General features: G+C 44.5%; 1 protein-coding gene across 1 annotated transcript in view; it reads right to left on the minus strand.

Annotated features, from left to right (window-relative positions):
• LOXHD1 (lipoxygenase homology PLAT domains 1) overlaps positions 1-19,612 on the minus strand; it is a 365,669-nt gene that overhangs the window by 122,887 nt on the left and 223,170 nt on the right. Inside the window, exons 17-18 of the mRNA XM_088476506.1 lie at positions 12,726-12,812; positions 1,025-1,160 (exon numbers count right to left, since the gene is read on the minus strand). Coding sequence (XP_088332632.1) covers positions 1,025-1,160; positions 12,726-12,812 — 223 coding nt within the window. The remainder of the gene's footprint in view (positions 1-1,024; positions 1,161-12,725; positions 12,813-19,612) is intronic.

Consider the following 19,612-nt stretch of genomic DNA (forward strand, 5'->3'; position numbering starts at 1 on the left):
ATCTGATTGGTTGCTATGGGCAACTTCTAAAACCTGCACTTTAGTATATATACTCTGGGGCATTAACAGACAGACAGCGAGGTGAGAGGGGCCTGAAGAGAAGCTTACAGTCTACAGCACAATGGGAGTTTGATATATGAGGAATCGGTGCCGTACTACGGTAATTTTCCGCCCTGTGACGGCGATGAACATGTGACATCATATTCATGGGGCGGGTTAGTGCATGGAGCATCCTAAGGACACTCTGGGTGACTCTGCAGGGTTCTAGGGCCTGCTAGCCATATGGCAGTGTGCTGCCCCCTTAGGTCTTGGACGGAGCCTGGCACCACTCGGACAACCCCAGTTACAGCTCTGACAGGAATTCAGATAAAATTCACTATTTTTTTTAAAGGATTTGTCGGTGGATTTGCAAATCAAATATCGATCACCAAATCCGCTATAGGAAATCAACCTAACACCAGTTTTCCAAGTTTACAAGCAAAATAGAAATTGTGAAATCACTTCAAACAGCAGCTTATCAGTGTTATATATAGAATAGAGGGAACCTATGAAAGATTGAGTTAGTGAATTGCTGCGGATATCACCACAAATAATTCCACAAGATTGAATCAACACCAGTTGGGAAGTGAGAGACAAAAGGAAGCAGGAAATCTATAACAAGCACTGTCTAAAGCCATTTATAACTAGAGAATCACAGTACCCCCCCCCCCCCCTCACCCCCAAATCATCAACCAGCGTGAAATAAATGGTGAGTTTCCCATTAATTACAATAGTCCCATTCATTTTAATGGGGTTTCAATATGTAGCGCATATGCTGGAAACACCACTAACATGAATGGGAAAAGATTTTCTAAAATAAATTTCTTGGTGAAATCAACTTTATCTTTTTGTAATCAATAGCTGCAAATCGCTTTCACTTGATAAAAATGCTAATTAGCAGATTGGATATTTGGGACCAATAATTCCATTTTTCTTTGCCCATCTCAAATTCGGCCCTTAGTAGATTCCTCCTAATGGATCTTACCTGGTAACACATTAGCCACCAGCTGGCCCTCGCCTGCAAGCTCCCGTACAATCTCATTGTCATCTTCATTCAGATCCAACCAACGCCCACACTTAAAGTTATATTTCTCCTTAGTCAGCGTTTTAAGCAGGGTCACCTGTGTTAAATCACAGCAGACCACAAAATAAATCAATGTATTTGGATAAAGATAATTTGAATATAATACTATAAAAAGTAGTTCACATTTTGGCATTGATCACATTTAATTTCCATGCATCATGGAAACACTGTGAGAAGTGACCTAACAGCATTATAATCCTTCCTCCACACTTCATGGTAGGGATAGGGGCCCTCATTCAGAGCCGCTCGTTAGCGGCAGTACGCTCGTTCCGAGCGATGTTTGCACATCTGCGCATGCGTACGGTTTTTAGTACGCATGCGCGAACCAGTCAGTGCGGGCAAAAATCGTTTGTACGCTATATAGCGAGTGGCTGCTATTTTGAGTGACAGAATGAGGCGTATGTGGGTGGTAACAGGGGAAGGTGCTTGAAAATGGGGAGTGGAGATCCGAACGCAGGCGTGCTTAAAGGTCAAAACGGGCGTATTATGGGTGTGCATAATTAATACAGCAGCGTCATTGACCACGTCACTGGGTTATTTTATAGCCAGAACTGCTCGCAAATTTGTGGTAGCAAACACCAACCACAAGAATAGCGAGCAGTTCATACGCTGGTCGATGTACTCGATTAATCTAATAAATAGCGGACATGACGTATGGTGCGAGCGGCCAGGGGGCGTTTTTACCAAATAAACGAGCGTATGTTTTGCTCGCTCGTTCAGACTTAGAGGTGTGAACAGACTGCAATTTGCGAACGGATCATTTGAATAGCCACCCCTTGTTTTTGAACGAACGACCGCAAATAGCGAACGGCTCTGAATGAGGGCCAGGGTTAGAAATATTATATCTGTCATTTTAACCGCCAGCCACTAGAGGCCGCCATTTGCTTTGTAACTTAAACTTTACCAAAATGGCAAGTCTGGCCTTGGAAGAATGTATCACTGTCCACCATGTAAATTGCCTGGACCTATAAGTAGGCAATCGAGTAAAGACCTTTGATGCGTGTCTGATGGAGGGGCCCGACGGGGGGCTAGGGTCAACTGCTGAGGGTGAAAAATGTCAATTTTTTTTCCAAGGGGGTGTGGCCATACCTTCCAGTTTTGGTCACGCCCCCCAGTGCCCAGGCCAAGTTTAGCTCTCGGATGCCCTAATGACAGTTAGAGTTCCTTGGTGTACCTTCAATATTAGGCAAGAGGTACAGTAAACATAACGCCTAGGGGGGTTATTTACGAAGTGTTGGGTTGTAAAACTGATTGTGCTTATTCCTGATATTTAAAGGGGCCGTACTTTCACTAGTAATAGCGTTCCCGCTAGGCTGTTTCAGCGGGGCGCCGCGCCCTGCCATATTTCTGCGGGTTCTGTCTCCACCCACGGGTCGTAGTGTCCCGCGGGTGGACAAAACGGCGGCGTAGTGGTCACCGTCGGGAGAATGGATGCCAGGCGCATGCATTCACAGTGACCACAGCGCTTGGGGGCTGCCCGGCATGACCGTAAGTACCGGGCACGCCCCCAGGAGTGACGAAAAGGAGACGCGTAATAAAGATATGCCCCCTTTTCTTTGGCCATGCCCCCTTGTCGGACGCGCGGCATCTTTGGAGCGCGCAGAAGTGCCCTATCTCTAGGTCTGGCACCCTGTCTGCTGCCAGACCTAGAGTGAACACTAAGTAAGACACGGCTGGCAAGACATCGCTAGTAACAGCACTGCCCTTTTAAATATCGGTCATAAACACAAACAGAAATGTTGGGTTTTACAACCCGACACTTGGTAAATAAACCCCCTAGTGTTCAGGCTATTGGAATGAATAATTTTTTATTTTGTCTCTATGGTACTATGGCAGTATTGTCTCTATGGTACTATGGCAGTAGTGTTCTATGGTACTATGGCAGTAGTGTTCTGTGGTACTATGGCAGTAGTGTTCTATGGTACTATGGCAGTATTGTCTCTATGGTACTATGGCAGTATTGTCTCTATGGTACTATGGCAGTAGTGTTCTATGGTACTATGGCAGTAGTGTCTCTATGGTACTATGGCAGTAGTATTCTATGGTACTATGACAGCAGAGTTCTATGGTACTATGGCAGTAGTGTTCTATGGTACTATGGCAGTAGTATTCTATGGTACTATGGCAGTAGTGTCTCTATGGTACTATGGCAGTAGTGTCTCTATGGTACTATGGCAGTAGTGTCTCTATGGTACTATGGCAGTAGTGTTCTATGGTACTATGGCAGTAGTGTTCTGTGGTACTATGGCAGTAGTGTTCTGTGGTACTATGGCAGTAGTGTTCTATGGTACTATGGCAGTAGTGTTCTATGGTACTATGGCAGTAGTGTCTCTATGGTACTATGGCAGTAGTGTTCTATGGTACTATGGTAGTAGTGTTCTATGGTACTATGGCAGTAGTGTTCTATGGTACTATGGCAGTAGTGTTCTATGGTACTATGGCAGTAGTGTTCTATGGTACTATGGCAGTAGTGTCTCTATGGTACTATGGCAGTATTGTCTCTATGGTACTATGGCAGTATTGTCTCTATGGTACTATGGCAGTAGTGTTCTATGGTACTATGGCAGTAGTGTCTCTATGGTACTATGGCAGTAGTATTCTATGGTACTATGACAGCAGTGTTCTATGGTACTATGGCAGTAGTGTTCTATGGTACTATGGCAGTAGCGTTCTATGGTAGTATGGCAGTAGCATTCTATGGTACTATGGCAGTAGTGTTCTATGGTACTATGGCAGTAGTGTTCTATGGTACTATGGCAGTAGTGTTCTATGGTACTATGGCAGTAGTGTTCTATGGTACTATGGCAGTAGTGTTCTATGGTACTATGGCAGTAGTGTTCTATGGTACTATGGCAGTAGTGTCTCTATGGTACTATGGCAGTAGTGTCTCTATGGTACTATGGCAGTAGTGTCTCTATGGTACTATGGCAGTAGTGTCTCTATGGTACTATGGCAGTAGTGTTCTATGGTACTATGGCAGTAGTGTCTCTATGGTACTATGGCAGTAGTGTTCTATGGTACTATGGCAGTAGTGTTCTATGGTACTATGGCAGTAGTGTTCTATGGTACTATGGCAGTAGTGTTCTATGGTACTATGGCAGTAGTGTTCTATGGTACTATGGCAGTAGTGTTCTATGGTACTATGGCAGTAGTGTTCTATGGTACTATGGCAGTAGTGTTCTATGGTACTATGGCAGTAGTGTTCTATGGTAGTAGTGTTTCATCAGTCAGCACTGAATTAAATCAAATGATGGTAAACTGCAGCCACATTTTTCACATAGTGGAGCGATTTTTTGCTTCTGTGCATGCACGAAAACCCCTAATAATTCCTACGGCGCACAGTATCATACATGTCTTGGTGCACACACAGAAATCGTCCATCTCTGGGGGTATTATGGGAGTATTAGGGGACTGTCGCGAGCGTGTAGGTTAAAGAGGTTGCGATCACAGGTGCTCAACCACTGACATAGGACATAGGCCATACTCGGACAGAAAAACTGCAACTGCCATAGGGCTGGTGCAAATTTCAATGGTGCGACCGATGGTGGCGTCTAAAGACGCACCAATCAGTATTACAGCGTACACGGACACTGACAGTGGGAGTCTCAGTCCTTGCACAGCCAGACGCACAGATATGCACCAGGGAGCAACTTTGTAGAGACATTTGTATAAAGCTGCAGATAAGCGACCACCAATAGGTGCTAAACCTGTGTGAGAAAGGCTATACTATGGCCATACATCACCTGTGTGTGCAAGGCTGTACTATGGCCATACATCACCTGTGTGAGGAAGGCTGTACTATGGCCATACATCACCTGTGTGAGGAAGGCTGTACTATGGCTATACATCACCTGTGTGAGGAAGGCTATACTATGGCCATACATCACCTGTGTGAGCAAGGCTATACTATGGCCATACATCACCTGTGTGAGCAAGGCTATACTATGGCCATACATCACCTGTGTGAGGAAGGCTGTACTATGGCCATACATCACCTGTGTGTGGAAGGCTATACTATGGCCATACATCACCTGTGTGAGCAAGGCTATACTATGGCCATACATCACCTGTGTGAGCAAGGCTATACTATGGCCATACATCACCTGTGTGAGGAAGGCTGTACTATGGCCATACATCACCTGTGTGTGGAAGGCTATACTATGGCCATACATCACCTGTGTGAGGAAGGCTATACTATGGCCATACATCACCTGTGTGAGGAAGGCTGTACAATGGCCATACATCACCTGTGTGAGCAAGGCTGTACTATGGCCATACATCACCTGTGTGAGGAAGGCTGTACAATGGCCATACATCACCTGTGTGAGGAAGGCTATACTATGGCCATACATCACCTGTGTGTGGAAGGCTGTACTATGGCCATACATCACCTGTGTGAGGAAGGCTATACTATGGCCATACATCACCTGTGTGAGGAAGGCTGTACTATGGCCATACATCACCTGTGTGAGGAAGGCTGTACTATGGCCATACATCACCTGTGTGAGGAAGGCTGTACAATGGCCATACATCACCTGTGTGAGGAAGGCTGTACAATGGCCATACATCACCTGTGTGAGGAAGGCTGTACTATGGCCATACATCACCTGTGTGAGGAAGGCTATACTATGGCCATACATCACCTGTGTGAGGAAGGCTGTACTATGGCCATACATCACCTGTGTGAGGAAGGCTATACTATGGCCATACATCACCTGTGTGAGGAAGGCTGTACTATGGCCATACATCACCTGTGTGAGGAATGCTGTACAATAGCCATACATCACCTGTGTGAGGAAGGCTGTACTATGGCCATACGTCACCTGTGTGAGGAAGGCTATACTATCGCCATACATCACCTGTGTGAGGAAGGCTATACTATGGCCATACATCACCTGTGTGAGAAAGGCTATACTATGGCCATACATCACCTGTGTGAGGAAGGCTATACTATGGCCATACATCACCTGTGTGAGGAAGGCTGTACTATGGCCATACATCACCTGTGTGAGGAAGGCTATACTATGGCCAAACATCACCTGTGTGAGGAAGGCTGTACAATGGCCATACATCACCTGTGTGAGGAAGGCTGTACTATGGCCATACATCACCTGTGTGAGGAAGGCTGTACTATGGCCATACATCACCTGTGTGAGGAAGGCTATACTATGGCCATACATCACCTGTGTGAGGAAGGCTATACTATGGCCATACATCACCTGTGTGAGGAAGGCTATACTATGGCCATACATCACCTGTGTGAGGAAGGCTATACTATGGGCATACATCACCTGTGTGAGCAAGGCTGTACTATGGCCATACATCACCTGTGTGAGGAAGGCTGTACTATGGCCATACATCACCTGTGTGTGGAAGGCTGTACTATGGCTATACATCACCTGTGTGAGGAAGGCTGTACTATGGCCATACATCACCTGTGTGAGGAAGGCTGTACAATGGCCATACATCACCTGTGTGAGCAAGGCTGTACTATGGCCATACATCACCTGTGTGAGGAAGGCTGTACAATGGCCATACATCACCTGTGTGAGGAAGGCTGTACTATGGCCATACATCACTGTGTGAGGAAGGCTGTACTATGGCCATACATCACCTGTGTGAGGAATGCTGTACAATAGCCATACATCACCTGTGTGAGCAAGGCTATACTATGGCCATACATCACCTGTGTGAGCAAGGCTGTACTATGGCCATACATCACTGTGTGAGGAAGGCTGTACTATGGCCATACATCACCTGTGTGAGGAATGCTGTACAATAGCCATACATCACCTGTGTGAGCAAGGCTATACTATGGCCATACATCACCTGTGTGAGGATGGCTGTACTATGGCCATACATCACCTGTGTGAGGAAGGCTATACTATCGCCATACATCACCTGTGTGAGGAAGGCTATACTATGGCCATACATCACCTGTGTGAGAAAGGCTATACTATGGCCATACATCACCTGTGTGAGGAAGGCTATACTATGGCCATACATAACCTGTGTGAGGAAGGCTGTACTATGGCCATACATCACCTGTGTGAGGAAGGCTATACTATGGCCATACATCACCTGTGTGAGGAAGGCTGTACTATGGCCATACAGCACCTGTGTGAGGAAGGCTGTACTATCGCCATACATCACCTGTGTGAGGAAGGCTGTACTATGGCCATACATCACCTGTGTGAGGAAGGCTATACTATGGCCATACATCACCTGTGTGAGGAAGGCTATACTATGGCCATACATCACCTGTGTGAGGCAGGCTATACTATGGCCATACATCACCTGTGTGAGGAAGGCTATACTATGGGCAAACATCACCTGTGTGAGCAAGGCTATACTATGGCCATACATCACCTGTGTGAGGAAGGCTGTACTATGGCCATACATCACCTGTGTGAGGAAGGCTATACTATGGCCATACATCACCTGTGTGAGGAAGGCTGTACTATGACCATACATCACCTGTGTGAGCAAGACTGGTATGTTGAGGACTAGTATGCTGAGGACTAATATGTTGGGGTCTAATATGCTGAAGATTAGTTGGTTCGGGACTAGTATGTTGGGGAAAAGTATGCTGAGGACTAGTATGCTGAGGACTAGTATGCCGAGGACTAGTATGCCGAGGATTAATATGCTGGAAACTAATATGCTGGAGACTATTGTGCTGCGGACTAGTATGCTACTAATATGCTGAGGACTAGTATGCTGAGGACTAGTATCCTGGGGGACTAATATGATAAGAACTAGTATGCTGAGGACTAGTATGCTGGAGACTATTATGCTGAGGACTAGTATGCTGAGGATTTATATGATGGAGACTAGTATCCTGGGGACTAATATGCTTAGGACTAGTATGCTGGGGACTAGAATGCTAAAGACTAGTATGCTGTGGACTAGTATGCTGAGGACTAGTATGCTGAGGACTAATATGCTGAGGACTAATATGATGGGGACTAGTATGCTGAGGATTTATATGATGAGACTAGTATCCTGGGGACTAATATGATAAGAACTAGTATGCTGTAGACTATTATGCTGAGGACTAGTATGCGGAGGATTTATATGATGGAGACTATAACATGGAGACTAGTTTCCTGGGGACTAAAATGCTGAGGACTAGTATGCTGGGGACTAGAATGCTTGGGATTAGTATGCTGTGGACTAGTATGCTGAGGACTAGTATGCTGAGGATTTATATGATGAGACTAGTATTCGGGGGACTAATATGATAGAACTAGTATCCTGAGGACTAATATGCTGAGGACTAGTACGCTGGAGACTATTATGCTGAGGACTAGTATGCGGAAGATTTATATGATGGAGACTAGTATGCTGAGGACTAATATGATGGAGACTAGTATGCTGAGGACTAATATGCTGAAGGCTAATATTATGAGGACTAATATGTTGAGGACTAATATGCTGGGGACTAGTATGCTGAGGACTAGTATGCTGAGGACTAATATGCTGTGGATTTATACGATGGAGACTAGTATCCTGGGGACTAATATGCGGAGGACTAGTATGCTGGGGACTAGAATGCTAAAGACTAGTATGCTGTGGACTAGTATGCTGAGGACTAGTATGCTGAGGACTAATATGCTGAGGACTAATATGATGGGGACTAGTATGCTGAGGATTTATATGATGAGACTAGTATCCTGGGGACTAATATGATAAGAACTAGTATGCTGTAGACTATTATGCTGAGGACTAGTATGCGGAGGATTTATATGATGGAGACTATAACATGGAGACTAGTTTCCTGGGGACTAAAATGCTGAGGACTAGTATGCTGGGGACTAGAATGCTTGGGATTAGTATGCTGTGGACTAGTATGCTGAGGACTAGTATGCTGAGGATTTATATGATGAGACTAGTATTCGGGGGACTAATATGATAGAACTAGTATCCTGAGGACTAATATGCTGAGGACTAGTACGCTGGAGACTATTATGCTGAGGACTAGTATGCGGAAGATTTATATGATGGAGACTAGTATGCTGAGGACTAATATGATGGAGACTAGTATGCTGAGGACTAATATGCTGAAGGCTAATATTATGAGGACTAATATGTTGAGGACTAATATGCTGGGGACTAGTATGCTGAGGACTAGTATGCTGAGGACTAATATGCTGTGGATTTATACGATGGAGACTAGTATCCTGGGGACTAATATGCGGAGGACTAGTATGCTGAGGACTAGAATGCTGGGGAATAGTATACTGTGGACTAGTGTGCTGTGGACTAGTATGCTGAGGACTAATATGCTGGAGACTAGTATGCTGAGGACTAATATGCTGGAGACTAGTATGCTGAGGGCTAATATGCTAGAGACAAGTATGCTGAGGATTTATATGATGGAGACTAGTATCCTGGGGACTAATATGCTGAGGACTATTATGCTGAGAACTAGTATGCTGGGAACTAGTATGCTGAGGATATATATGATTGAGACTAGTATCCTGGGGACTTTTACGCTAAGGACTAGTATGCTGAAAACTAGTATGTTGGGGACTAGTATGCTGGGAACTACAATGCTGGGAACTAGTATGCTGGAGATTATTATGCGGTGGACTAGTATGATGAGGATTTATATGATGGAGACTAGTATGCTGGAGACTAGAATGCTGAGGACTAATATGCTGAGGTCTAATATGCTGAGGTATAATATGATGAGGACTAGTATGCTGAGAACTAGTATGCTGAGAACTAGTATGCTGGGGACTAGTATGCTGAAGACTAGTATACCGAGGATTAGTCTGCTGTGGACTAGAATGCCAGTGACTAGTATGCTAAGGACTAGTATGCTGAGGACTAGAATGCTGGGGATTATTATGCTCAGGACTAGTATGCTGGGGACTAGTATGGTCAGGATTAATATGCTGGAGACTAGTATGCTGAGGAATAATATGCTGAGGGCTAATTTGCTGGAGACTAGTATGCTGAGGATTTATATGATTGAGATTAGTATGCTGAGGACTAGTATGCTGGGGACTAATATGCTGAGAACTAGTATGCTGAGAACTAGTATGCTGGAGACTAGTATGCTGGATACTAGTATGCTGGCAACTAGTATGCTGAAGACTATTATGCTGGGGACTAGTATGCTGGGGACTAGTATGCTGGACACTAGTATGCTGGACACTAGTATGCTGAGGACTAATATGCTGAGGACTAATATGCAGAGGTTTAGTATGCTGGGGACTAGTATGCTGTGGACCAATATGCTAGGGACTAGTATGCTGAAGACTATTACGCAGAGGATTAGTATGCTGAAGACTAGTATGCTGAGGACTAGTATGCTGAGGACTAGTATGCTGAGGACTAATATGCTGAGGACTAGTATGCTAGAGACTAGTATGCTGAAGATTTATATGATGGAGACTAGTATCCTGAGGACTAATATGCTGGGACTAGTATTCTGAGAATTAGTATGCTGGGGACTAGTATGCTGAGGATTTATATGAAGGGGAGTAGTATCCTGTGGACTTTTACGCAGAGGACTAGTATGCTGAGAACTAGTATGCTGGGGACTAGTATGCTGGAGATTATTATGCGGAGGACTAGTATGATGAGTATTTATATGATGGAGACTAGTATCCTGGGGACTAATATGCTGAGAACTAGTATGCTGAGGACTAGTATGCTGAAGACTAGTATGCTGAGGACTAGTATGCTGAGGACTAATATGCTGAGGATTTATATGATGGAGATTAATATGCTGAGGTCTAATATGCTGGGGACTAGTAAACTGAGGACTTTTATGATGGGGACTAGTATGCTGAGAACTGGAGAATAGTATGCTGAAGACTAGTATACCGAGGACTAGCAGGCCGATGACTAGTATGCTAAGGACTAGTATGCTAAGGACTAGTATGCTGAGGACTAGAATGCTGGGGATTACTATGCTCAGGACTAGTATGCTGGAGACTAGTATGCTGAGGGCTAATATGCTGGAGACTAGTATGCTGAGGATTTATATGATGGAAATTAGTATGCTGAGGAGACACTGCACTTTGCAGATGGCTGGTGTTAGTGTCGATGGTACGCCGATGGTGGTGTGTTAAAAATCACTGACAGTGTTACCGCGCGCAGCGATGCTGAAAGTTGGCATCTGAGTTTGTGCACATTCAGGCATTCGCTAGTACACATGGGAGGGCTGAAACTAGCATTACCCCATCTCCTTCTCGTCCCTTCATTTCTCTCCTCTCTCTCTTCTCCCCCTCTTATCTCCCTCCCACTCTTCTCCCCTCTTTTCTTCTCCCCCTCTCTTCTCTCCCTCTCTCTATTTTCTCCTCCCCCTCTCTTCTCTTCCCCTAATTTTTTCTTCCCCCTCTCTTCTCTCCTCACCCTCTTTTCTCCCCTCTCCTCCCTTCTCTCCCTCTATCTTCTCCCCATCTCTTCTCTCTCTTTCTCTCTACCCTCCCCCTCTTCTCTCCTCCCCTCCCCCTCTCTTCTCTACCCCCTCCTCTATTCTCCCTCTTCTCTCGCCCTCTCTTCTCCCCCTCTCTTCTCTCTATCCTCCTCTCTCTTCTCTCTCCCATCCTCTTTTCTCCCCCTCTCTTCTCTCCCTCTTCTCTCCTCTCCCACTCTTCTCTCCCCCTTCTCTTTTCTCCCCATATCTTTCTCTCCTTCTTTTGTTCTCCCCATTCTCTCCCTCTTCTTTCCTCCCCCTCTTCTCTCCTCCTCTCTTCTCTCCTCCCCTTTTCTCCCCATCTTTTCTTTTCTCCTTCTTTTCTTCCCCCCTTGTCTCCCTCTTCTTGCCTCCCCCTCTTCTCTCCCCCTCTCTTCTCTCCCTCTTCTTTCCTCCCCCTCTTCTCTCCCTCTTCTTTCCTCCCCCTCTTCTCTCCCTCTCTCTCCTCTCCCTCTTCTCTCCCCCTCTCTCCTCTCCCTCTTCTTTCCTCCCCTCTTCTCTCCTCCCTTCTCTTTTCTCCCCATCTCTTCTTTTCTCCTTCTTTTGTTCTCCCCCTTCTCTCCCTCTTCTTTCCTCCCCCTCTTCTCTCCCCCTTCTCTTTTCTCCCCATCTCTTCTTTTCTCCCTCTTTTGTTCTCCCCCTTCTCTCCCTCTTCTTTCCTCCCCCTCTTCTCTCCCCCTCTTTTCTGTCCTCCCCCTCTCTCTTCTCTCCTCCCCCTCTTTTCTCCCCATCTTTTCTTTTTCTCCTTCTTTTCTTTCCCCCCTTCTCTCCCTCTTCTTTCCTCCACCTCTCTTCTCCCACCCCTCCCCTTCTTCTCTCCTCTCCCTCTTCCCCCCCCCTCTCTTCTCTCCCCCCTCGCTTTCTTCCCTCTTTCCTCTCTCCCCTCCCCCTTCTTTTCTCACCTTAACTTAAACTGTATTTTGGCAATGATGAAGCACTGACACCTTAGGCAGCAATAGAGCCATTATTAGTAGCGGTGGGGGCCGCCCAAGCAGCACCATTCGGCTCTCACTGCACATGTCAGGTCAAACACTTTGCAGGAATAGGAGATACTATGGGTGGGGAGGGGGAGCAAGAAGCCGCTGTACTGGGGCCTGAAATTTATTGTAACAGATCTTATCAACATCATTTTCCCCTTCACATCTAAGTATGAGGCTGCGTCGTTACCTTGTTTAAATGCCAACCACTGAATGCGTTTCTCTTCTCGTGCCAGATCCTCAGCTTATACAGGATCCCCAGGTCAGGAAGTTCTATCTGCAAAAGATGAAACACTGAGCTCCATGTGCAATAACGTTACTAATACAGAAACACTGTATATTACAACAACAATGCACAGACCATAAACATTCATGTGATGTCATCATCTATAGTACTTGGTTTCCCTTACAGCTGCCCCTCCACCACAGTAATAATATAGTGTTATCCCTCCCCTGGATTCCTCACATTTACCAAGCTACAGTCCACCAATTCCACCCGACCGGCCTTCCGCAGACATTGCTGCAACAGAGGCTGGGTCTGTGCTTGCAGCAAGTATCATGTTATAGGATGGATAAGGCAGCAACTAAAGGGAGTGAGGGTATCTCAGCAATGTCTGTTGCATAGATCCCTGGTGGAATAATATTAAGCAATCTTGTTCTACCAGGTACATGGAATCTATGCATCACCTTCACTGGTATAAGAAATTATAGCCTGGTTGATGGTGATTAAGTCCCGGTAATGCTGATATTGACCCAGCTAATGCTGATATTGTCTTGGCTGATGCTAATATTGTCCAGGCTGATGCTGATATTATACCAGGTGATGCTGACATTATCCTGGCTGATGCTGATATCATCAATGGTGATGCTGGTATTGTCCTGCCTTATGCTGATATTAGTGCCATGTACATCTTCCTTCTCATAGAAATTATTGTTTTCCCCTTTAAACAGACAAACGTCAATGAAGCTTGTAATAAACACAGTGACTGCATGTAGTGAATGTCTCCATTTTGTTGTCTGAACCAATATGTCTTTCTGCTCTCTAGGAATTACTGAGGCATGAGGTACAGCCTGAATTATACCACTAATAGGGGAATTCAATATGGAGCGAAAACTCAGTTTTTGCGTTAATTTCGCACCTATGACGTCATTATCGCAGGTTTTAGTTTTACACCGTATTCAATTTCAAAGACTTTTCGCAGGTTCGAAAAGTCTTTGATAAAAACGGGGATAACTTTTCACCATTGAATAGGTGTCGAAAAAAAGTGCAGAATTGGGGTTTAGGGGTGCAGGCTTAAAAAAAATAGCCTACACCCCTGGAATGACATTTTAAAAATAACTGTCAAAAAAAGAAAGAAAAAAAATAGGGACACCCCAAAAAATTTATTTAAAAATTGGGGTGAAAAAAAAAAAAAAAGAGAAAAAATTGTTTAAAACTAGGGAAATAGGTTCAGGGCTATTCTGCAAGTATGCGGCAGGTGTTTTCTAGAATAGATTTATAGCGGCAGGTGCACAATTGCAGAATAAAAAAAAAATTACTTTAGGGACATCAAAATATGCTAGTACCCATTTTCATGTACCCCAAATTTGATGGGACCACTTAAAAAAACGAAAACAATAACTTAAGTGCTCTTCTGCATCACTTCTTCAATGTCGGAAAAAAACACCTGCAGTCGCTATTTAAATCCCCGACTTTCATTTGCAGGCTAAAACGGGGGTACCCATAGTGATTCCCCATGTTTTTACAGCTTTAGGGGGCGTCCTACAATTTTTTCCAGGAAAATTTCATAGTTTATCGCAAATCCCACTTCGCCAGGTCCCGTTTTCGTTGATTGTATATTGAATACGGGGATAAAGCGGGCGCGCGCCCGATACTTTATCCCAGAAAAATCTCCGATGTGGAACGAAAAGTCCAGCACGGACTTTTCGCTCCCATATTGAATACCCCTCTAAATTCTAGGAATTCATAGGCGACAAGAATATTGGTTCAGACCTTAAAGTGTCTGCCTCCATTGCGCATAGATGGTATGTATCTATAGGTGTACTCTAAGCAGGCTTACCATACCATCCCTTTAAACCAGGACACTCATGAATTACCCAGCCAGCCACAGAACCTGTGTAATTTATGAGTGTCTCGGTATAAAGAGATAGTATGGTAAGTCTATCTGTAAGTGTCTGCTGCACATAGGCGGTAGCTACACTACAGGTATACTGTATGTCAGTGGTTCTTAAACTCTGTCCTCAGGTCCCCAAACAGGTCACTTTTTCCAGGTCACCCAGCAGGTGCACAGGTGTATTCATTACTCACAGACACATTTAAAAAAATTCACAGGTGGAGCTTCACTTGTGATTCTGTGAGGAGACCTGGAAAACATGCACTGCTATAGGTATACTGTAAGTGGCTGATTATGCTACACACAGGCGGTATGTATACTATAGTGTCTGCCTCCTCTGTGCATAGGCGGTATGTATACTATAGTGTCTGCCTCCTCTGTGCATAGGCGGTATGTACAGATGTGTCACAAATATCTACCTTCCATGTGCTACAAGTTGCGTTACACATAACGTGTGAGTGCCGTGCGACTCGGTAATGCTGAGCGTCTTTTTCGTGCAATTTTTTCCACTAAAAAGAGTCTTACTCGCAAAGTGATACAAATAGGACGCACAACCAGCTCCGGTTGATAAAAATGATATGCGGCATGCCTATATCCTGTGTGCAACGCCGGGTGTATCTGCATGCTAAATGCTACGTTGGCGCACTGTTTATTGCAAAGAAGGCTAGATGTATGTGGACACAGCTGTATACTATAGGTATACTGTAAGGGTTTGAATCTGCTGTGCATAGGTGGTATGTATACTATAGGTACACTGTAAGTGTCTGCCTCCTCTGTGCATAGGTGGTATGTATACTATAGGTATAGTGTAAGTGGTTGCCTCCTCTGTGTATAGGTGTTATGTATACTATAGGTATACTGTAAGTGGCTGCCTCCTCTGTGTATAGGTGGTATGTATACTATAGGTATACTGTAAGTGGCTGCCTCCTCTGTGCATAGGTGGTATGTATACTATAGGTATACTGTAAGTGGCTGCCTCCTCTGTGCATAGGTGGTATGTGTACTATAGGTATACTGTAAGTAGCTGCCTCCTCTGTGTATAGGTGGTATGTATACTATAGGTATACTGTAAGTGGCTGCCTCCTCTGTGCATAGGTGGTATGTATACTATAGGTATACTGTAAGTGGCTGCCTTCTCTGTGCATAGGTGGTATGTATACTATAGGTATACTGTAAGTGGCTGCCTCCTCTGTGCATAGGTGGTATGTATACTATAGGTATACTGTAAGTGGCTGCCTCCTCTGTGCATAGGCGGTATGTATACTATAGGTATACTGTAAGTGGCTGCCTCCTCTGTGTATAGGCGGTATGTATACTATAGGTATACTGTAAGTGGCTGCCTCCTCTGTGTATAGGTGGTATGTATACTATAGGTATACTGTAAGCGGCTGCCTCCTCTGTGTATAGGTGGTATGTATACTATAGGTATACTGTAAGTGGCTGCCTCCTCTGTGCATAGGTGGTATGTATACTATAGGTATACTGTAAGTGGCTGCCTTCTCTGTGCATAGGTGGTATGTATACTATAGGTATACTGTAAGTGACTGCCTCCTCTGTGCATAGGAGGTATGTATACTATAGGTATACTGTAAGTGGCTGCCTCCTCTGTGCATAGGTGGTATGTATACTATAGGTATACTGTAAGTGGCTGCCTCCTCTGTCTATAGGCGGTATGTATACTATAGGTATACTGTAAGTGGCTGCCTCCTCTGTGTATAGGTGGTATGTATACTATAGGTATAGTGTCAGTGGCTGCCTCCTCTGTGTATAGGTGGTATGTATACTATAGGTATACAGTAAGTGGCTGCCTCCTCTGTGTATAGGTGGTATGTATACTATAGGTATACTGTAAGTGGCTGCCTCCTCTGTGTATAGGCGGTATGTATACTATAGGTATACTGTAAGTGGCTGCCTCCTCTGTGTATAGGTGGTATGTATACTATAGATATACTGTAAGTGGCTGCCTCCTTTGTGTATAGGTGGTATGTATACTATAGGTATACTGTAAGTGGCTGCCTCCTCTGTGCATAGGTGGTATGTATACTATAGGTATACTGTAAGTGGCTGCCTCCTCTGTGTATAGGCGGTATGTATACTATAGGTATACTGTAAGTAGCTGCCTCCTCTGTGCATAGGTGGTATGTATACTATAGCTATACTGTAAGTGGCTGCCTCCTCTGTGTATAGGCGGTATGTATACTATAGGTATACTGTAAGTAGCTGCCTCCTCTGTGCATAGGTGGTATGTATACTATAGGTATACTGTAAGTGGCTGCCTCCTCTGTGCATAGGTGGTATGTATACTATAGGTATACTGTAAGTGGCTGCCTCCTCTGTGCATAGGTGGTATGTATACTATAGGTATACTGTAAGTGGCTGCCTCCTCTGTGCATAGGTGGTATGTATACTATAGGTATACTGTAAGTGGCTGCCTCCTCTGTGTATAGGTGGTATGTATACTATAGGTATACTGTAAGTGGCTGCCTCCTCTGTGCATAGGTGGTATGTATACTATAGGTACACTGTAAGTAGCTGCCTCCTCTGTGTATAGGTGGTATGTATACTATAGGTATACTGTAAGTGGCTGCCTCCTCTGTGTATAGGTGGTATGTATACTATAGGTATACTGTAAGTGGCTGCCTCCTCTGTGTATAGGTGGTATGTATACTATAGGTATACTGTAAGTAGCTGCCTCCTCTGTGTATAGGTGGTATGTATACTATAGGTATACTGTAAGTGGCTGTCTCCTCTGTGTATAGGTGGTATGTATACTATAGGTATACTGTAAGTGGCTGTCTCCTCTGTGTATAGGTGGTATGTATACTATAGGTATACAGTAAGTAGCTGCCTCCTCTGTGTATAGGTGGTATGTATACTATAGGTATACTGTAAGTGGCTGCCTCCTCTGTGCATAGGTGGTATGTATACTATAGGTATACTGTAAGTGGCTGCCTTCTCTGTGCATAGGTGGTATGTATACTATAGGTATACTGTAAGTGGCTGCCTCCTCTGTGCATAGGTGGTATGTATACTATAGGTATACTGTAAGTGGCTGCCTCCTCTGTGCATAGGTGGTATGTATACTATAGGTATACTGTAAGTGGCTGCCTCCTCTGTGCATAGGTGGTATGTATACTATAGGTATACTGTAAGTGGCTGCCTCCTCTGTGCATAGGTGGTATGTATACTATAGGTATACTGTAAGTGGCTGCCTCCTCTGTGCATAGGTGGTATGTATACTATAGGTATACTGTAAGTGGCTGCCTCCTCTGTGTATAGGTGGTATGTATACTATAGGTATACTGTAAGTGGCTGCCTCCTCTGTGCATAGGTGGTATGTATACTATAGGTACACTGTAAGTAGCTGCCTCCTCTGTGTATAGGTGGTATGTATACTATAGGTATACTGTAAGTGGCTGCCTCCTCTGTGTATAGGCGGTATGTATACTATAGGTATACTGTAAGTGGCTGCCTCCTCTGTGTATAGGTGGTATGTATACTATAGATATACTGTAAGTGGCTGCCTCCTTTGTGTATAGGTGGTATGTATACTATAGGTATACTGTAAGTGGCTGCCTCCTCTGTGCATAGGTGGTATGTATACTATAGGTATACTGTAAGAGGCTGCCTCCTCTGTGTATAGGCGATATGTATACTATAGGTATACTGTAAGTGGCTGCCTCCTCTGTGTATAGGCGGTATGTATACTATAGATATACTGTAAGTGGCTGCCTCCTTTGTGCATAGGTGGTATGTATACTATAGGTATACTGTAAGTGGCTGCCTCCTCTGTGTATAGGCGGTATGTATACTATAGGTATACTGTAAGTGGCTGCCTCCTCTGTGCATAGGTGGTATGTATACTATAGGTATACTGTAAGTGGCTGCCTCCTCTGTGTATAGGTGGTATGTATACTATAGGTATACTGTAAGTGGCTGCCTCCTCTGTGCATAGGTGGTATGTATACTATAGGTATACTGTAAGTGGCTGCCTCCTCTGTGCATAGGTGGAATGTATACTATAGGTATACTGTAAGTGGCTGCCTCCTCTGTGCATAGGTGGTATGTATACTATAGGTATACTGTAAGTGGCTGCCTCCTCTGTGTATAGGTGGTATGTATACTATAGGTATACTGTAAGTGGCTGCCTCCTCTGTGCATAGGTGGTATGTATACTATAGGTACACTGTAAGTAGCTGCCTCCTCTGTGTATAGGTGGTATGTATACTATAGGTATACTGTAAGTGGCTGCCTCCTCTGTGTATAGGTGGTATGTATACTATAGGTATACTGTAAGTGGCTGCCTCCTCTGTGTATAGGTGGTATGTATACTATAGGTATACTGTAAGTGGCTGCCTCCTCTGTGTATAGGTGGTATGTATACTATAGGTATACTGTAAGTGGCTGTCTCCTCTGTGTATAGGTGGTATGTATACTATAGGTATACTGTAAGTGGCTGTCTCCTCTGTGTATAGGTGGTATGTATACTATAGGTATACAGTAAGTGGCTGCCTCCTCTGTGTATAGGTGGTATGTATACTATAGGTATACTGTAAGTGGCTGCCTCCTCTGTGCATAGGTGGTATGTATACTATAGGTATACTGTAAGTGGCTGCCTTCTCTGTGCATAGGTGGTATGTATACTATAGGTATACTGTAAGTGGCTGCCTCCTCTGTGCATAGGTGGTATGTATACTATAGGTATACTGTAAGTGGCTGCCTCCTCTGTGCATAGGTGGTATGTATACTATAGGTATACTGTAAGTGGCTGCCTCCTCTGTGCATAGGTGGTATGTATACTATAGGTATACTGTAAGTGGCTGCCTCCTCTGTGCATAGGTGGTATGTATACTATAGGTATACTGTAAGTGGCTGCCTCCTCTGTGTATAGGTGGTATGTATACTATAGGTATACTGTAAGTGGCTGCCTCCTCTGTGCATAGGTGGTATGTATACTATAGGT

Source organism: Taudactylus pleione, unplaced genomic scaffold, assembly GCF_031769625.1.
Source record: "Taudactylus pleione unplaced genomic scaffold, aTauple2 ptg000189l, whole genome shotgun sequence".
NCBI classification, from domain to species: Eukaryota; Metazoa; Chordata; class Amphibia; order Anura; family Myobatrachidae; genus Taudactylus; species Taudactylus pleione.